The sequence below is a fragment of the Ostrinia nubilalis genome, chromosome 22 (assembly GCF_963855985.1).
Source record: "Ostrinia nubilalis chromosome 22, ilOstNubi1.1, whole genome shotgun sequence".
In the NCBI taxonomy this organism is placed as follows: Eukaryota; Metazoa; Arthropoda; class Insecta; order Lepidoptera; family Crambidae; genus Ostrinia; species Ostrinia nubilalis.
This window is the reverse complement of record NC_087109.1, coordinates 6,976,008-6,993,399: the sequence shown is the minus strand read 5'-3', so window position 1 is coordinate 6,993,399 and position 17,392 is coordinate 6,976,008. Positions and strand designations below refer to the sequence as shown.

General features: G+C 35.1%; 2 protein-coding genes and 1 long non-coding RNA gene across 4 annotated transcripts in view; 2 read left to right on the top strand and 1 right to left on the bottom strand.

Moving 5' to 3' along the window:
• Positions 1 to 6,275, bottom strand: part of LOC135082909 (uncharacterized) — a 219,061-nt gene extending 212,786 nt beyond the window's left edge. The window contains exons 1-4 of the long non-coding RNA XR_010259517.1: positions 5,876 to 6,275; positions 5,536 to 5,689; positions 3,966 to 4,161; positions 3,100 to 3,557 (exon numbers count right to left, since the gene is read on the bottom strand). This is a non-coding gene — a long non-coding RNA (uncharacterized LOC135082909). The remainder of the gene's footprint in view (positions 1 to 3,099; positions 3,558 to 3,965; positions 4,162 to 5,535; positions 5,690 to 5,875) is intronic.
• A 1,912-nt stretch (positions 6,276 to 8,187) lies between these two features.
• On the top strand, positions 8,188 to 9,663 carry LOC135083046 (uncharacterized). Its single transcript, XM_063977809.1, has 4 exons — positions 8,188 to 8,211; positions 8,254 to 8,394; positions 8,776 to 8,990; positions 9,314 to 9,663. The coding sequence occupies exons 1-4, from the start codon at positions 8,188 to 8,190 to the stop codon at positions 9,477 to 9,479; spliced, it is 546 nt and encodes a 181-aa protein (XP_063833879.1). The 3' UTR covers positions 9,480 to 9,663.
• Positions 9,664 to 11,675: 2,012 nt separating this feature from the next.
• LOC135082905 (small ribosomal subunit protein eS7) lies at positions 11,676 to 17,392 on the top strand. Of its 2 annotated transcripts, none has more exons than XM_063977671.1 (5): positions 11,676 to 11,783; positions 12,159 to 12,320; positions 14,718 to 14,902; positions 15,737 to 15,884; positions 17,279 to 17,392. In XM_063977671.1, exons 2-5 carry the CDS (start codon positions 12,159 to 12,161, stop codon positions 17,354 to 17,356), a joined length of 573 nt encoding a protein of 190 aa, XP_063833741.1. In that variant the 5' UTR covers positions 11,676 to 11,783; the 3' UTR covers positions 17,357 to 17,392. The 2 variants fall into 2 exon arrangements, with proteins under 2 accessions (XP_063833741.1, XP_063833743.1); XM_063977673.1 differs by having other exon boundaries at positions 11,772 to 11,908.

Here is a 17,392-nt window from a genome sequence, read left to right as displayed (position 1 = left end):
TGCAGCAGATGTCAACGGATTTAAAACTTGGAGTTCATGTGACTCCTTCTAGACTTGAGTCTCTAGAGCGTCCCTTCCTCCACCATGCGTAAAAGTTTTCCAAAAATACTGTCTAAGGTCTGTAATAAAAGTCTAAGCTGCAAGATAGAAGAATCTTTTAGCCAAAAACATGGCAGATGCAGCATATATCAACGGATTTAAGACTGGACTGGCACCACCTTGCAATGTCATCCTCTCATTGTTATCTGTAATGTAAATTATTTTTAAAATGTATTTAAAAAATAAAATGTTCGTTTTATTATTTCAATAATCTGACCTTTCAACTCAACTACACTACACAAACACCTTTGTTCGCAACTGTACTGACGAAACCTCGATATTATACCGTTCATTTAAGATGGCAAGCTTTTTGCTGCGGTAATGCACTCCAGGTAACCGTGTGTGATGCTTATTGCTCATAGTGATTTTCGATACAGAGCCCCGTACATACGTTATACTAAATTATGGAAAGAAAACACCCAGACCAATACAAACAAATATGTATGCAATTTTAGTATGATATTTTTATTTATTAATAAACAAAAAGACTGAACAAAATTGATGCGTGTACTGATTAATGTAATTAACCACATGCAAAGCTTTGTGAATTGCAACAACTATAATTTATTATCCAAGCTCTAAATAATCGCTACTACGAGTAACTGATCATAAAATGTTTTTCCAATCGCTCAAGCTCCCGAGGATCTACCGATAGGTCGGGTGACGTAATCTTGAAATTCTTTTAGCCGGCGCGGAACTTCCGGAAGGTCGGGTGACGCCACGCCTCTTTGAACCGTGTTTACTTTGGCAGTTATATTCTATATTTATTCGATTCTAAAATATATTCCCAAAAATTTTGAAAGTTGTTTTAATTTGTATCACTTGGATATGATTTGTATTAGAAAGTGCTGTAAGTGTGACGCTTGAATGGAAGGAAGTCAACCTAACCTAACCAACTGCGTATTTCTAAACTGCGTATTTCTATACTGTGTAGCCGCGAGAGCTTTTTGGCGCGCTGTCTTCGGCGAAGTATTGCGCGCGCAGATTTTGACAGCGCGAAATACCTACTTTAGCAGAAATACCAAGCCTTAAGTCAACTTAAAACTCGACTATGCCGGACGGGGACGGTAAGGACCCGCCCAGGGGCAAGGAAAAAAGGAAGGCACCAAACAGAGATCACACCTATACGAGTGCAGATGAAGATTTCTACAAACCGTACGTAAAACCAGGGTATAGAAGGCTATTCGCGGAGAACACGGTGAGTGGCGAGTTTTCTGTATTTGTGGAAAGCACGAAAGATAATGAGAAGATCGGGAACAACAATCCCATCCTGACTACCAACCTTTTCAAAAATGAAATCAAGGGCATTACCAATCTTAAAAGAATTAACGCCAATAAAATATGTGTCACATTTTCCCAGTCTAGTAATGCCAATAACTTCCTGAAAAACGATCCCTTCCTAACCAAACACCAACTCAAGGCATACATCCCAGCCACAGCAGTAGAAACAGTCGGCGTGCTTCGCTTTGTACCCACTAGTATCAGCAATGAGGAACTTTTTAAGAAACTCTCGTCATCATACGAGATCATAGGTATACGTAGGTTCACCAAAAAAGACAACGGCGAAATAAAGCCCTTCCAATCTGTGTCTATCACATTTTTATCAACTGTGTTACCCGAACATGTGTATCTAGACCTTTTTAGGTTCAGAGTATTCCCATACAACGCTCCATTGTTGCAATGCTTCAAGTGTTTCAAATTCAACCATGGTGCTAAAATTTGTAAATCTGTGCAAAAATGCTCAATATGTTCTGAAGAACATCATTTTTCTGAATGTACTTCAAATAAAATAGCCAAATGCATAAACTGTCAAGGAGCTCATCTTGCGATTTCACGGGACTGTCCTGTCAAAAAACAAAAAATGGAAGATAAAAAAAATAAATTAACTTACGCTAATATGGTCTCCAGCAGTGCTGCGGCTACTAAGAGTAGCCCAGTTATCAAAAACTACATAAGCGAGTTTCCTCTACTGGCTGCTCCTAAAACTAACTTAAAATCTATTGCATCAAGGAAGCCACAAGCTAGCTCGGTTTCAACAGCGACCTCTTCCACTTCAACTAACTCGATGGAAGTTAAAGAAAAAGAACCACTTACAAATGAACAATTAATAGATGAAATATTAAACAATGATTTTATTCGCAAGGGCCTTGTAGGCGCCCTTGTCGCTATTGGCAACGAAACGAGGGCAGTCAATAGTTCTATTATACAGGAAATTCTTATAAAAAGTTTCAAAGGGCTTTAAATGGATAAAAGTTTCATAAGAATCTCTCAATTTAACGTCGAAGGTGTTATTAACAAAAAGCCATTACTTATACAATTTTTGATTGATAATGATATTGATATATGTTTGTTAAACGAAACATGGTTAAAAGAAAACAGTTCTTTTCGTATTCATAATTACAATCTAGTTAGTAAAATAGGTAAAGAAAAAGAAGGCCGGGGTGGAGTCGCCATCCTAGTCAAAGACACTTTGAAATATTCAGTAATAGAGCTTCCCTTTTATGATTTTCTACAACCTGTAGCTATTAATCTGCGAACTGGCATAGGTAATTTAAGTATTCTATGTATATATTGTCCACCACCTAAAGAAAATAGATCAAGATTCAATGGTAGCAAACTGAAACAGATTATTAACTTACTACCTAAGCCACTTTTGCTATCAGGTGATATTAATGCTCACCACATCGCATTCGGCTGTGCTACTAGTAACGGTCGAGGTAATGAAGTTTACAATATATTTGACGAGAGCGACCTCTGTATCCTCAACTCAGGGGCGCCAACCACTGTTGGTAGATCTGTTCATAATCCTTCGGCTATTGATGTAACATGTGTCAGCCCTTCAGTAGCTCCATTATGTGATTGGAAAGTTTATGATGATCCAATGGGAAGTTATCACTATCCCACTATAACAGATATTCAGACTTCTGTTGATAAATATCAGATAGGTGAACCAGTACACAAATTTATTTACAATAAAGCTGATTGGTTTAAATTTCATACTGAAACAGAAAACATGGTAGGTAATATTAATTTAGATAATACAGATCCATTAAGAATTTATGACGATTTCTATAATCATTTGATTAATATTAGAGACAAATGTGTACCTAAAGTAGTCAAAACCTCTCCCAATTTAATGAAAAAGCCTGTACCTTGGTGGGATGATGAGTGTAATAGTGCAGTTAAAAAAAGTAAAGATGCTTTAAATTTTTATAGACGTAATCCAAGCATTGACAACTACATTGCGTATAAAAAATTAGATGCTGCTAAAAAACTAACTCTTAAGGAAAAAAAGAAAACAGGTTGGAAATCTTTATGTGAATCTTTTAATCGATATACTCCTGTTAGTACAGTATGGAACTATATGAAGAGGTTTAAGCGTGTTTCAATTCCTAAACTGCCGAGGAATGATGAATGGATTCCCTCTTTTTTTGAGAAATATTCCCCTGTATCTCCTCCTGAAAAAGAAGTAAATAATTCATTATTGCAAGCATATTTCTGTCAAATTGGTAACGAAAAAGCAGCTTTTTTATCTCAACATTTTTCTTGGGAAGAGTTTATGACTGCCTTGAAGTCTCGTAGGAACACTACACCTGGTTTAGACAATATTCCTTATGAACTTATTCGTCGCCTACATAGTAATGCCAAAAAACTTTTACTGTACATTTTTAATTTACTATGGCAAACACAGGTCATCCCAGACTCATGGAAGACTCAGTGTGTCATCCCTATACTTAAACCAGATAAGCCTCCTGATGACTGTAACTCTTATCGACCAATTTCTCTGTCCTCATGTATAGGTAAAGTATTTGAGTGCATGTTAAAGACAAGATTAGATTATTATGTCGAATCAAATAATATCTTACCAAATGAACAATTCGGATTTAGGAAAGGCCGAAGTGCAGCAGAAAGTTTTACAGCATTGGTCTCAGACCTTAGGAATTCTCTTGACAGTCACTCTGCTACAGCTTGTGTCTTCCTTGATGTACAGGGCGCGTTCGATAACGTGGTCCCCTCAATTTTAATAGCCATCTTATGTGATATTGGAGTACCCGGGGTAGTCTGTAAATGGATTTTCAATTTTTTGTATAAAAGAATAATGTATATAAAATTTAATAACATTTTTCATGGACCCGGATATGTATATAAAGGCACAATGCAGGGCGCTACGATCTCGCCATTATTGTACAATTTATACACTAGTCAAATTAATAAGTATTTAACACAAAGGGATATAAAATTTTTACAATTTGCTGATGATTTATTAATTTATACTGTAAATAAAAATGTAAATACTGCTGTGCATAGTTTAAACCTAGCTTTAGTTGAAATTCATAATTTTTATTCTGGTAAATTAAAACTTGATATTAGTCCCAATAAGAGCGGCGTTATGTTATTCTCGAAAAAATATAATGAATGTAATTCTAATATTTATTATAATAATAATCCTCTTCCATGGATTCAGGAAAAAAAGTTTTTAGGAGTGTGTCTAGATAAAAAACTCACATTTGAAAGTCATATAAAGCTTCTCATTCGCAACTCTTCTAAGGCTTTAAACTTATTACGCTCACTAGCCGGTGTAACTTGGGGTTCTGATCCTAAGATTTTATCAATGTTATACAAGAGTTTAGTGCGTAGTCATTTTGACTATAGTACTTTAGCATATATGAATTGTAGCCCAACCCTATTAAAGAAATTAGATGTTATTCAGAATAAAGCACTTAGAATAATAACAGGAGCTATGTGTTCAACACCTATCAATGCTATGCAATGTGAAACATGCATTCCTCCTTTAGTACTGAGACGTATTCAACTAGCAGCAAATTTTTGTCTCAAACTAATAACTTCAACTAACAAACCAGTACTAGATAGAATCATGCCACCCTTATCTTCCCAAATATGCTCTACTCCTCCTCCTCCAATTACAGGTAATGAGTTAATATCTGGACGCACTCCGGGCTTACTAAGAATTGCATTGTATATTGATTCTCTCACTGTAAATATGTATAAAGATAAGCCATGGCCCATGTACAAAGTTAATTATGAAGATCTTGTTGTAAATAATTTCACCATTTTAAGGGAAAAGATCTCCAATCAAATTGATCTTAATAAATTTCTAAATAAGTCTTATTATAAAGTGTACACAGATGGTTCAAAGAAAGAGAACAGTGTAACCTCTGCATTTTATGATCCACAACTTAAACTTACTCAAAGTCATAAAATTGAAAGCCACTGTAGTATCTTTACTGCAGAAAGTTATGCTATCCTCTTAGCACTTAAACATATCTGTACATGTAATCCACCATCTGACAATATTATTATTCTAACTGACTCTAAAAGCGTATTACTAGCTCTGGAAAATAACTCTTGTAAATATAATTTGAATTATATAATTTATAATATTAAGAAATTAATTAACAACATATATAGACTTACTGGTAAGACACTGCTCTTCCTTTGGGTACCATCGCACCGTGGCATCAGGGGGAATGAAATTGTTGATCTGGCTGCAAGGAATGGCTTTGATGTTGACCATTCTACGTTGTTGAAGATACCTCACACTGACTATCAAGCCGCAATCAGTCAAGACCTGAAAAAGATATGGCATGAGTACTGGACTATTACTAGTATGGAAAAGGGAAAATGGTATGCTAAGATCCAAGGAAGCCCGCCCGCCAAACCTTGGTACCATCGGAGGAATGAGAATATAGATAACAGGAAGTTCATAACCATAATAAATAGGCTGAGATTTGGCCATTGCCACGCTCCCACTCACCTGAAGAGGCTTAACTTGATTCCGAGCGCTGAATGTACATATTGCAATGAAGAGCTTGCCGATATGGAACACATAATCCTGAAATGTAGAAGTTTTGGAATCCAGAGACTGGTCATGATCGATGACCTTCAATCTATTTGTGAACGTGTACCACAGTCGTTGGACGAACTCCTCAAGGATCCGAAACTTTTCAAACCCTTATATACTTTCGTGGTTTCAACTCTGGGAACTATTTGAGAAATTGAGAAGAGTAAGAACTAAGAAAATATCAGTGAATCACAGTGAATCAGTGAAGTGAAGTGTCAAACACAGTTGTCATGTGTCAAATTCAAACAAAAGTTCAACGGACTTCAAAGACTGGCTTAAAAGGGCATGCACCCAGAGCCGTGAAAAACTATATTAAAAAAAAAAAAAAATATCTGTGGGCAATACCAAGTTGTAGTTGGTTGATTCCGGTCTATTCAAAGAAAAAATCGCAAAGAAACACTAAAATTAAATGTTTTCTCAATTTTTTATGCAATTTTACATGACCACGAAATACTTTCATTTCTATGTTAAGATTGTATTTTTTCTTGATTTCCGAACGACTATAAATTGCCATATCAAAAAATCCTCCCTGTAAACGGTAATTTTATTAACTCGATGTCTTTACACTCATAATGAATGATTAATTCCAGTCATTGATTTTCTTGGGCCACCTTTCATTTAATTAAAGTCTCTATGATAATATCTATCTATCTTCTCTAAAATTAGGAAAATGATATTGCCTTAAGTTTTGGTTAATCATATTAGTATGCTTGTAATTATGTTATAGCCTGACCAGGAACATAAAAACCCTGGCATAGAGGCGCGTCAATTGCATTTGATAGTGCAACACTGAGTACAGTCGTACCTGTTTTAAATTAATAGGCTAACTTTATGTATCAGGATTCAGGATTACGGGCTAATTTGATATTTTCATAAATTAACGAAAAAATATTATTATAGGTAACCTGGTTTAAATAAATTAAATGAAACCATCAATCGAGCTAGTAGGATTTATTTTATTATTCATCAATAATCAAATTCAGAACTTGAATATTCAACTGCAATGTCTGCTCATGAACGCTTCAAACTCGGTACTTCTTTCCCAATTCCATAAAATTCAACACTTAGAAGGTGACAAAAAACTTTAAAATAGGTAGTTGAAACAAACCACAGCTAATTTTCATAGTGGACTGTACTATACGATAAACATGTCAGTCAATTTGACAACCTTAGTCGGAAACATTATTCAATGAAAATATTGTCCGAACCCTTAGTAGGGTAAACCACCCAATCATTGGCACTCTACCAATTTATTGGCATGCTCCAGTTTTTTAAGAAAATTAAGGTTTTTTGTATCCGAACTTTATATTTTTTAGTAGAAATTGTACAGTAATATCATTTATTAATCAACTGGCTAAACACGTTTTATATTTTTTCAAACATCGCGGCGCATCAACCATTTGTTTGACAAACCGGGCCCTGTGCGATAAAAACAATCGAAATATTCGTTTTTTACTAAGGTAAGAGCTATCATAATCTTTTAAAAAAATGCAAATCTATTTTGTTGTCCCTATACATAATCATTTTGTCTTATTATTTAATATATTAACTGCCTTTTTAAAACATCTATATTAATAATTTCGTCAAGGGGTACGGTAGACTGGATCGAAACCTTATATGAATAACAAAGCATTAAAAAAAAACGATTTTGAGTCGACAACATATATCCGCAAAATTCGGATAATGGAGAATTTCGTTAAATTCCGATGGCATTGACAAACAAACCGCTGTCGCCATCTTTAGTAGTTCACCATCCACTCACTATGCGATCAACGCCAAAAGCTGGGTTGTCATCGATCCATAAATAAATGGAAATCAGTGCGTTTCGCGATTTTTATGATAATATACTCTTTGTTATGTGTTTTTTCTTTAAACCTGGTATTGGCCGATTCAACCACAAAAAAAGAATATTAGCCATAACCTTATAAGTTGAAGTTTAAATGTCAATGTCATTTAGTTTCGCACAGTGATAAATTCCAGTGACATGCAATTTTTGTAATGGTAAATTATTTGTAAGAAACTGCAAACAAATGCAAATGTGCAGTCGATGTGTGGACTGCGACAACATTATACTCGGTAAGCGGCTTAATATTTTTTTTTTATTTAACCCGAAAAATAATTATAAATGACCACATGCATAGCCTGTGTTGAGTTGTTATCAACATAAATACAGAAACAGACACAATTTTTGCACCGTTTTTTCTGATAACCGAATAGACTCCTTCATGCGCAAGTTCCACTTGAGCTCGGCTGGTTCTTATTATAAATAATTGTGTAATATATTTTTGCAGATAATTTCAATTATTGCGTGTTGTGGCTTAGAAACAATTAGGCAGTTAAGAATAAACAAGGCTCGGGCACTATCAAACCTTTTTCCTAAAAAGCAAAAAGCTGCTTCTGCTGCTTCACAAGATTTATTTGATGACTTTCAGGTAAGTTAATAGTGTAGGTCACTGAGTAAAGTAAAATAATAATAATCATAAATAAACTTTATTTATCTTTCACAGAGGTATAAATAAATATAGAGGTGGGAGGATATACCTACACCTACATACATTCACAATACTTATTATTATTTGAATATTTGTCTAAAAATAAAATATATTTCTCTTATTAAACTCAGTTAGCTCAGATGGAGCGCGACAACGGAGAAGTCGAGGATGTAGGTTCAATTCCTGCATGTGGTGTATTTTTTCATCACATCTTATTAAATTTGTTTAATAAGATTAACACAATATAGCATTAAAAATTTAAATTAAATCTTTAAATTAAAGCTTTAAATTAGCTATTCATAAATATATTTCTCTTTTAAGGTTGATAACGAAGAGTTGACGCTAATCGAGGATTCATTGATGATTGATGATGCTTCTTCGGACAACAAGAAAAAACAGCTACTGTCAGTCAGCAGTGATGATGCTTCTTCGGACAACAAGGAAAAACAGCTGCTGTCAATCAGCAGTGATTTTATTTCTTTAGAAGAAGAAGAGAAAGAAAAAATATCAAATGGCGGGCAGACCCCCGAAAAAACGTAAATATTCAAGCAGGTTTAGTACAGAATATCAGCCCCCCAGGACTAACAATTTATATTTAGCACTTTCAAATAACACCATTCAAGTATCAGTACATTCAGTTGGTTCTATGATTTATGAATGTGTTCAATGTCAAGCACTTCATTTTTTAGGTGAAAAAATTAAAAATCATTTTAAAAATTGTTGTCATAATGGGAAGGTATACATAGACCCAGACAGTCTTAAAGCCAATTCCAGAAATATTATTAGCATTTTTTTAACCAAACAGAACAGATGAAAGTGTTCGACAATATCTTTACACTGAAATTCCGACACATTTCAGATTTATCCATGGACAGTGGCAACCACGAATATCTCAGTCAGCGGCTGATAAAGTAATTGCAAGAATGTATAATTATTCCTTTTCTGATCGGGAACGATATTATCTCCGGCTATTACTTCTTCACGTCAAAGGGCCGACTTGCTTCAGAGATGTTAGAACTTATTAATATGAAAATATTATTTACACATCATTTAGAGAAGCTGCTCAAGCAAGGGGGCTACTTTTTGACGATCAAGAATGGGAAAGATGTTTGGATGAAGCAATTGGTTTCAAACTTCCTCGGCAATTACGACAGCTATTTGCGTTAATTTGCGTGTTTTGTGAAGTAACTGATCCTAATGCTCTTTGGGAAAAATTTACCCTGAAATATTATCCAAACAGTTGGCTTTACAAGAAATTGATGAAACATTAAAACTCCACGGAAAGAGACTAACAGATTTCGGACTTCCGGAGCCAGATATTGATGAAAATAGTTTTTTCTTATCTGATCCCGTTTCTGACTATTAATAAGAGTTATTTACATAACCTATATTAACGATTGAATTTTTTTGTTTTGTTAATTTGTCTTAGTTTATTTTGAATGTTGATTTAAAATAAAAATAATTTGTGTAAAAACATTTGCAGTTTTTATTTACCATATTTATTAAACACAACTAACGAAGCTAGTATATGAATCTATATTTAATATTCTTTGAGAACCGATGACTACAGAAACATCTAAGTATCTACATTTTGCACCTAGAATTGTGTATTATGAGTCAAATTGCACCCGAGCGAAGCCGGGTTTTCATCTAGTTATTTTATAATTTTACCGCCAACTTTTAATTATTTGTGGTGTGCCAACATTTGGTATGCGTAAAATCTGTTTATCCATTTTATTGGCACACATGCCAATAAAAGGGTATTTAAAATAATTTGAGTTTATTAAAAATTATACCTTGTTTGTCTCAAAATTGAGTTTAAATTGCATTTAAAATATTTTTTTACGTTTTGAATACACCAATCCAAATGTTGGCCCACTGCCAATTATATAAAATCCATTTATTGGCACGGGTGTCAAACATTGGTGCCAATAAAAAATATTATCTTTTCAGCCACTTTCACAATTGTAATCAGTCTTAAATTAAATTTAATTTGATAATAAAAATAATAAATGAGTTCTTATTCAGTAATAAATAGAATTTAAGGTACCTACATACCTTATACATGAGTATTTTATTTTAACGTACTGGGGGTAATTAACTTTTTAGTTCATTAATCCCCATTGTAAACTCCATTGGCGTTAACGGGGATTAATGAACAAAAAGTTCAATAATACCCGTTGACGGGGATTGTCAACGGGGATTAGTGGAATAAGCCATTGAAAGGCTTTGGAAGTGGTACCACGGTCTACTATACAATTCAGATTGAAACATCCTGATCATCGCTCTAAGCCCGGTCCGTTCACAATTTTAACTGACGAGGACGAACAGCTTTTTGTTGACTGGATAAAATAAAAATCAGTAGCAAAAAAGTATTTCCGAAGAGAAAAGAAGATTTGATAAAAGTGTTTATGGAAAGTTTAAAACCATATTTAAATATAAGCGTTTGAACTGATATGGTATGTTCCTATACAAATAAATGTTACTTTTCTTATAACAAAGGATTTTATTTTGTTTATTTCTATCAAGAATCTCTTTAAAACCTCTACATAAGACCTAGCAGCTATTTTTCAGTCTTGCGAGAACAGTGCCAATAATAGGTAATTATCACTGCCAATAAAAGGTTTGGCTATGCCAGTAACTGGTATTTTGAGGTATTTTTTTAAAAGGTACACTATATTGAATAAATGATTTAATTTATTAATGATAAGTACTTTATATTATTCTGCAAAGATTAAAAGACCAATATAAATGTTTTTTTCTTTGATAAAACATATTTTTACATGCAAATTTTACCGGTTTTGTGAAGTAGCTGCTTAAAGTGCCAATAATTGGGTGGTTTACCCTATTTCTCTTCGACAAATACTTTAACACATTGTGAACTACTTTTCTTTCACGACTATAAAAAGATTTTAGCAATTTAATTCACAAAATCAATTGCGCACATTTAAATAAAGTTTGTTTACACTTTGACAGCAATAGACTGACATGCAAGGTGACATGTCAATGAAGTTTTCAGTTACTGTTGCCATTAAAAGAAATTAGTACCATTAGTTTTCCGCAACATGGCGAGGGTTTTTATGTTCCTGGTCGGGCTATAGATGATTTTGCTATTTATTTAACATTTTTTTTTTTTCAATACCAAATTGTATTATGTATTTAAAAATCCGAAGAACACTTAAAGACGAGTCGACGACACATATTCATAATTTTTAAGCGCTTACAAGTTACAAGTGTCAAACTAATTACCCCTCAGCAGGGTGGTATTTTTTTTCAACGCTGTGCACACTGATAATCTGTCTCTTTCTCTCCCGTTCTAAGTATTCAAGGTAGCCGTCACTGAAGATTTTTCAATAATTTTTACATTTTACGTGGTTTTATCAAATAAATATTGCAGTTTCTGTGCTTCCTATTTGTCTCCAAATACATTTATGTTCATAATTTGTGAATAACGGTAATGATTTCCAGGATATTTTCTGGTGACAAACTTGGTTGGATCTCCTCCAACGTTGTTTTGGTTACCGAAAGTGATCGTTTGTTGAAAAATACCATGAGTTCTCTCAAATTTCCATTGCCCAACTAAATAGTGTGAAAGGACACGTCCGTCCAAGTGTAGTTTTTGTGGAGTTTATTAAAAAAGTGAAAAGGGACATAACCTCTAAAAGTTTGATCGTGGAGTGTGATTTTTGTGTGTTCCATTCCAGATGAGTACGAAGATCATAAAAGCTGGCGCCGCTGAGGCGGATTCCTTCGAGACCTCGATCTCGCAGGCCCTGGTGGAGTTGGAGACCAACTCCGACCTGAAGGCTCAGCTTAGGGAGTTGTACATTACTAAGGCCAAGGAAATTGAACTACACAACAAGAAGGTTAGTACTTTTAATAGCACTAGAATATATTTATATACTTTAGCGTCATTTCTTTCTCTTTCCAAATAAGTAACTTGTAAATGCATGGTATTTTTTCCTCTTAAAAACAACTCCTGACAATGAAGTTCTAACAACGCTCTATAGTTCTATATCAGCTGTTTATCTATTTCTTTATCTTTGATTGGGGGTACAATAATATTTACTAATTATCATGTCCAAAAATGCATTCCCTACTTGCATAGGATTTAGATTTTTGTAAATATTGAAGTTATTTGGTGTTATTTTTCAATGGATCACTAGCCCAACTCTTTTGTTGGTTAACCTATTACTTTGTTATCATTAAAATAATTATTATCTCCAAACAAACAATGGTCATTCCAAACAAATAGTGGTTGCTCTAATAACTCCACTCTGACGTATCTTATGAATCAGTAATGTATTTTTTTTAACAATCAAGGGATCAAAACAAAAGATTTGAATGTGAAACAATAACGCACCATAGATATTGGAGTGAAAGCTACACTTATCATAGACTTTTTCAAATTACCAGGCAAATAATTTAGGCTTTATTGAAAGCTATAATTTTTTCAACTGCCTAATGCGCAGTAGGCCTAACAGGAATTTGGGGAGACTGGGCTTAGGGGGACTAGGTTGATGAGGATGTGGGGAGACTGCAATAATGTGAAGATTCATAAATTATTTTCTACGTGCCCATACCCAATCTGAAGAAATAAATGGAGATTTATATTAGCTTTTTTCCTTTTAACCCTTTCACGCATATGGGACGCATTTGTCCCCGCATAGTTTTTACGATTTACAGTAATACAAGTTAAGTTAAACCCTTTGTAGTTTAATATTCTTAAATTTTATTATTATCTTTTATGTTTATGCGCTATAAATAATAAAAAACGCGATTCTTTGTATAAAAAAATACTGCCACAAAATGTGGAAAAAAAAATTGTTAGACGTCAAAATTAAAAAATATTTTAATATTACTTAGCAGATTTTTGGCCATTATTTTTCTTCCGATTTATATTCACTAATAAGTATAATTATCGCTTTATTACATATTTTCGATTTTCTTCGTATGCATAATGAATATTATGTAAAAATCTGTATTGGGACACGGGTGTCCCTATGTGCGTCAAAGGCAACTTGGTTCTTACTAAGGATATTGTTTGCCTCGTTATAATTTGTATGTTTATATTGATGTTTTATTTATAATTCATACATTTTTTTGTAAATCATTTGTCTTCAAATCGACTTGAAGAAATTCCGCTCAGGAAAGACGAAATTTAGAAGTCACTGAACTGACAATAGTGACAATGAGGGTGGTTTCCTCCTTGATGAAAGGGTGTCTACTGCTGAACAGAGGTTTCCCTGAGGATTTCTGCAACAATCGTTCCTGTGCTGCTCGTATACATGAATGTATATGAGCAGCACAGGAACATGAGGCCTGCCACACTTCGTCTTACTATCCGTGGGCGCCACTCGAGAAATTTTCTTCCCAAACGGCCATCACTGTGAGCTATGTGCCCTGCCCATTGCCGCGAAAATTTGGTAATTATGCGGGCTATGTCTGTTACTTTGAGTCTCCTGCGGACTTCCTCATCACCCTTTGGGTGACTTTGAGCCTTCTCATAAGGCCTATAGTGAAGGAACGCGTCTCCGTTCCGTGCGTCGTCGCCGCCAAACCAACACATATTGGTCAAAGACAAATAAACATAGACAAGTCAAAAAAATTATGTCAAATATCCGTGTTACACGCACTCCTCTGAACGCTGGAGATTCTACACTTAAAGTTGTTCTTCAAACAAACAGTTTAGTTAGGTAGGTCTAACTTCAAGAAAGAGGTCTATGACGAGATGGTGATCAAATATAAAAATACGTAAGATATGATACTATCTATTTTAAATTTCTTATTATAAATATTAAAAATAAGCTTATTGATTAAATTTGATGTGTATTTTTAGTGTGATTTGTATTTATTTTGCAACAAAAGCGTCGAAGTATTTTATTTTCAATATATGAGGCAATGTATACCTTAACGCATATAGGGACATATGTGTCCCCGACTGAAAAACACTGAAATACATAGCACTTATATTTTCTGTACTATTTTTATGTTAAATTAGACTATAATAAATAGGTATAACTAAAGAAAACATAATTTTATGGTTTGGAATAGTTATAAGCGTGTAAGGGTTAACCGCTTGAGTCCCAGATGGCATTAATTAATGTCATAACAATTGATTATATCTATTGTGTCTAGATTCGCGGGCCTTGAAGGATTAAGTAACAGAAAAATAATTAGTGTAGTAAAGTACCATAGGCAAGTTCCTCTTTTTGAATAACTATTTGTTGAAACGATATAAAGATTCATAATTTATTTTCCAGTCAATCATCATCTACGTGCCCATGCCCAAACTGAAGGCCTTCCAAAAGATCCAGATCCGGCTGGTCCGTGAGCTGGAGAAGAAGTTCAGCGGCAAGCACGTAGTGTTCATTGGTGACCGCAAGATCCTGCCCAAGCCGAGCCACAAGACGCGCGTTGCTAACAAACAGAAGAGGCCCCGATCCAGGTACATATTATTTGGGTTTTTGTTTATGAAGACATCCCATTTTGCTGAAAAAACTGTATTACTTTAGGTAGGAATTGGTGTAATATTTTTGTACATAAAAAGCCTGTGAGATACAGGCCAAGAGCTTGTGGATTAAAAAGTCCATGTTTTAGTGCAGTAACTTTATAGACTGATTATATCCCAGATCTGGCCAAAAAGAAGTCTGGTCCCAAATTGTCTGCTTCTGATTGATTGTCTCACATTTTGCTGCGGAAAAGATATGCATCCATTTGTATAATTCCTCAATCATTTCTTTGCCAATTCACGGCCATACCTTATTTTGAAGCATCAACCCTTGGCACATGATTTTCATACATTTTGGATGCTGCTTGCTTGTTTGAAATGAAATCTATAATAAATAAGCTTACTTAGGCTGAGTTGCACCACCTAACTTTAACTGTAAACTATAACAATATCTAGTGCTTTTTGTATAGAGTTTGACTAATTTGTTAAAGTGGCATGGTGAAACCCATCCTTAGTAGTCGATAAGCTTTATGAGAGTGCATAACCTAATTTAATTTCAATTGTTTCACATAATGTCTCTTAGTTTTAAATGTTTTGACATAGGCCTTCTTCAAAGCTTGCCTGTTGCCCCTACTCCACCTATCGCACCTGGCAATCCCACCAGGGCGGGAAGTTGTCTCTCTGCTGTATGTTGTTCTTTTGTGAAAATAAATTGAAAACTAACTTGAATAATTTACAGAAACTTGAAAGCATTTAGAACTTTTTTGTCTCAGTGTATTTAATTTGTCCTTCTTTCTTCTTTCTAAATATGTATGTTGTTTTTTTTTCCAGGACACTGACGTCAGTGTACGACGCTATCCTGGAGGACCTGGTGTTCCCCGCTGAGATCGTGGGCAAGCGCATCCGGATCAAGCTGGACGGCTCGCAGCTCATCAAAGTGCATCTAGACAAGAACCAACAGACCACAATTGAACACAAAGTACGTATTAGTGTTGAATTAATGAGGGCTATCGTTTTAGCGCTCACCAGTTTGCGCCACTGTAGAGTAAGGTCCTGTCACTTGCTAGTAGCGAAGACAGTGGCACCATCTGGTGAGTGCTAAAGTGGTAGGAGGACTATCGCATTTGCACTCATCAAGATGGCGCCACTGTAGAGTAAGGTCCTGTCAATCGCCAGGGGTGCCAACTGTTAAGTATAAAAACGATAGCCCTCATTGGTTTTGAGATTTGGGGTTTGTTTTATTGTGTGAAATACCACATAATATCGTTGATTGCCACCTTTACTGTTGACTGTGTAATGTCAGGGTGCGCGATAGCGTATTTTAGACTTTCCATAATATTAAGTAGTTTATTTCTTTTTAGTAACAGGCTACTTGCTAACAAGCTGCCCTATTCCAATCTTAATTCTAAGGAAAGAAAAGTAAATAAAAATAATCATAGATAAGCTCACTAAAACTGCGATAATAACTATTCTGCTGTACTATGCTTCTCCAATGAAAACTTCCACCATTTTGTCCTCTTTTCTAATGAAAGCTTCCACCATATTTGTGTCCTTTGTTTACATTTTTTGTCCTTGGCAATTGACAACTTAGTATCAATGTTATTTGATTGTACTTGATATGCCAGCGCTACGTTCCTCTACTCGTGAATTTAATTGAAATAGATTGTGCGGCGGACTTCACTTCGTCTCGCCTCGTCTCGCCCGTCATCCGAAAATTTTCGGTAAACGCTCAAGTCAAAAGAGCTCGCGATGTGCTCTGAAGTTTAGCACGCAACGTCTATAGTACGGTAGGGTTGGGACTGAGGCAAGGGCACCGAAGCGCTCTGTTATTCGGTCGGTCGGTTTATATCGTCCACGTCATGTCCCGTAAGCTTAACACAAATGAGGCCCGGTTTCCATCAAGGCGGAGCAAAGCGTAGAAGTGTTTTGAATAACCAATCGGATTTAATTAGTTCCACTTCTTCTGTGTTTCTTCTCCGCCCCGCGCCGCGCCCCTCCGCTGTCAATTCTATAAAAAAATTTGACGGCCCGACACTAAAATTTGACACCGAGGGGGCCCCCAGTGTTACCAACTCTCAAAAATATTTATCCCTAAAGTTGTGAAAAAAAATTAGAGAAAATGTATTTAGAGTCAAAAATTCCCTAAAAATACCCCTAAAAATCCCATCTCACTTATTTACCCCCTAAATCTGGGGGGAAATCCCCTAAGTTGGTAACACTGGGGGCCCCTGTCTACTCAAAAGACCTTTCTCCAGATGATATGGGCCACCCTTGGCCTTGATCTTTAAGTGCCCCTAATAGGTTAAAGACGGCCCTGTGTATTTATAAATGTCTGTGACACAGCTTACTGATACAAATTGTTTATTGTTACAGGTGGACACCTTCCAGTCGGTATACAAGAAGCTGACGGGGCGCGAAGTCACATTCGAATTCCCCGAACCCTACTTGTAAATTAGACTATGACTTTACAATAAAACTAAAATCTTA